Source organism: Dreissena polymorpha, chromosome 13, assembly GCF_020536995.1.
Source record: "Dreissena polymorpha isolate Duluth1 chromosome 13, UMN_Dpol_1.0, whole genome shotgun sequence".
Taxonomy (NCBI): Eukaryota; Metazoa; Mollusca; class Bivalvia; order Myida; family Dreissenidae; genus Dreissena; species Dreissena polymorpha.
The window spans coordinates 9434490-9436792 of record NC_068367.1 but is presented as its reverse complement, the minus strand read 5'-3'; the positions used below and the strand labels follow the sequence as shown (position 1 = coordinate 9436792).

Genomic DNA, 2303 nt, shown 5'->3' with positions numbered 1-2303 from the left:
GTTGAGATTACAAGAAAACAAGAGGAAAATTTATTTCAAAGAATAAAATCTATATAAGAAATTGGGGCAATTTAATGAATTTTAGGCACTATGATATTCACAATCAAATATATTATCATTGAGTACAATTGTTTCATGTTGAGGCAGATAATTATTTCAATTTAATAACTTCAATTGATGCCGTTGTAAAATACAGATAAACTGCTTTCCACTAATGTCGTCAGCTAGGTACCACTTGTCATTGCTTGTTTCACCCTTTCAAACCTAGGACAAGCTCTAAGTGGCGGGCGGCAATGTTGATCAGACACTACCCATTAGTGGAAGGCTTCCAGTTACTGGCGTTCCTCCTTAGCCACAGCCAGCTGGAGCTTCTTTCTGCTGCCTGTGATACCTTCTTAATGGCCAGCTTTCTCGCCTGCCCCACTATTCCCATATCCTGGAACATCTTTCCCAGCGATGGTGCAGGAAACCCTCTGCATCCCACTTCAATCGGGTAGTTCCATGATCTCCACCCGGCCTCTCTACATTCCTGGATGAGATCTTCGTACTTGGCCTTCTTTCTCTCATGTGCCTGAGTACATCTTTCTTCCCACGGTACAGTCAGCTCTACCAGAATGATCTTTTTTGTCTTTTCGGAGACCATCACAATGTCTGGACGTAGGGTAGTGTGGACAATGTCTGGAAACTGCAGCTGTTTTCTAAGATCTGCCCGTAGTTCCCAGTCATTTGTGCCGTCTAGGATACTCGGATGTTCTCCCTTTGTACCCTTCATTGCTGTCCCTGCTGGTACAAAGTTGATGTGCTTTGCCCCTGCATGTACCCGTGCCTTCTTCTTGTGTCTCTCAAGTGTATCAGCTACCTCTCGGAGTACCTGGTCATGTCTCCAGTGATATCTCCCCTGGGCAAGTGCTTCTTTACACGAGGACAAGATGTGGTCCAGGGTAGCTCTTCCTCCACATAGGGTGCATTCTGCTGTCTCTATCAGCCCCCATCTCTGGAGATTAGCCGGTGTTGGCAAGACATCATAAACTGCCCGGATCAGGAACTGCAGTTGAAAAAACTGGTACTTCCAGATATCTGTCCATGACAGTTTCCTCCATGTTGTCTGCCACTTTGTCCAGCTTCCCTGGCTCCCCATCTGAACTGCTTTCACCTTTCTTGTCTCTTCTTCCTTTCGGATTTCGCTCTGAACAAGTTCTCTTCTTTGGACTGTTGTGGCTGAACTCCACGGTTGTCTAGTGTTCAAGACGAGTCCCTGTCTACCTTGACAACTTGTTCCCACTATGTCTTGATGTCTCAGTCGACTCTCTGCCTGCTCAACTGCATTGGATGCTGACCATCTTCTTTCAGTTCTGACCTCTATCCCTGCATTTCTGATGCTCATGTCACTAGAGTCTCGTAGGGTCAACACGAGCCTTGCCTTACTAACTTTGTACTCCTCTACAATTGATGAAAGAGGGAGCTGCAACATTCCAGTTCTGTTGTAGAGTCCAATACTTGTCATACATGATGGAAGTCCGAACCATCGTCTCAGGCTCTTGTTTATCATGCTTTCCAAGCTATCAACCGTCGATGTTGGGATCACAACATTAGTGGCCACAGAAGACGGGGCAGGAGGCCATGCTGAAAAAGCCATGCCTTGAACTTCCCTGGTAGGCCCGTTCCCTCTATCTTTGCAAGCCCACTCCTCAGTTGCTGCCTGGTGCGCTCTGTGTTATTTCTGCTATTTCTTATTTATTATTGACAACCCCGTCAAGTGCTTGGGTAAATGGTTTGACACCACACTGGGTGATAGCAGATTTGTCAATAAGTGATGGGATATCCTCGCCCTGTACCATGAGTGTTATCTTCTGTCAGACTTTGCCTCTTCTCAAGATAAGAAATCTTGACTTCGTTGGTTTGAAGGCCATTCTAGCCCATGACACAACATCTTCAAGGGCTGATAGGATCCATCGAGCTTGTGTGTGGGACTCTGTTGTGATAGTCAGATCATCCATAAATCCCCTCTGTGGTGGAAGTCTGATCTCTGTCTGGGTCTTCGGTCCCCTTGACTCCCTGTCTTCGGCTTTGATGATGAGATTCATAGCGGCGGTGAACAGTACTACTGACACTGTGCAGCCGGTTACAATCCCCTTCTGAAGCTGTATCCAGGATGTTGTAAAGTTCTTTGTTGTGAAGCGTATGTTGATGTTTCTGTAGTAGCTTCTGACAATGCTCTGAATATGTTCTGGTACATGGTGGTGTTTCAGAGCAAGCTCTATTACCTGGTGGGGTACCGTGCCATACGCATTTGCTAGATCCAG

The 2303-nt window shown here is 46.2% G+C and overlaps 1 protein-coding gene across 1 annotated transcript; it reads right to left on the bottom strand.

Moving 5' to 3' along the window:
* Window positions 1-307: 307 nt before the first annotated feature.
* On the bottom strand, window positions 308-1636 carry LOC127855931 (uncharacterized). Its single transcript, XM_052391846.1, has one exon. The coding sequence runs from the start codon at window positions 1634-1636 to the stop codon at window positions 308-310; it is 1329 nt and encodes a 442-aa protein (XP_052247806.1).
* Window positions 1637-2303: the final 667 nt, after the last annotated feature.

Coding starts and splice junctions, on each gene's coding strand:
- LOC127855931 (XM_052391846.1), bottom strand. CDS start 1,636: ATGGCTTTTTCAGCATGGCCTCCTGCCCCGTCTTCTGTGGCCACTAAT.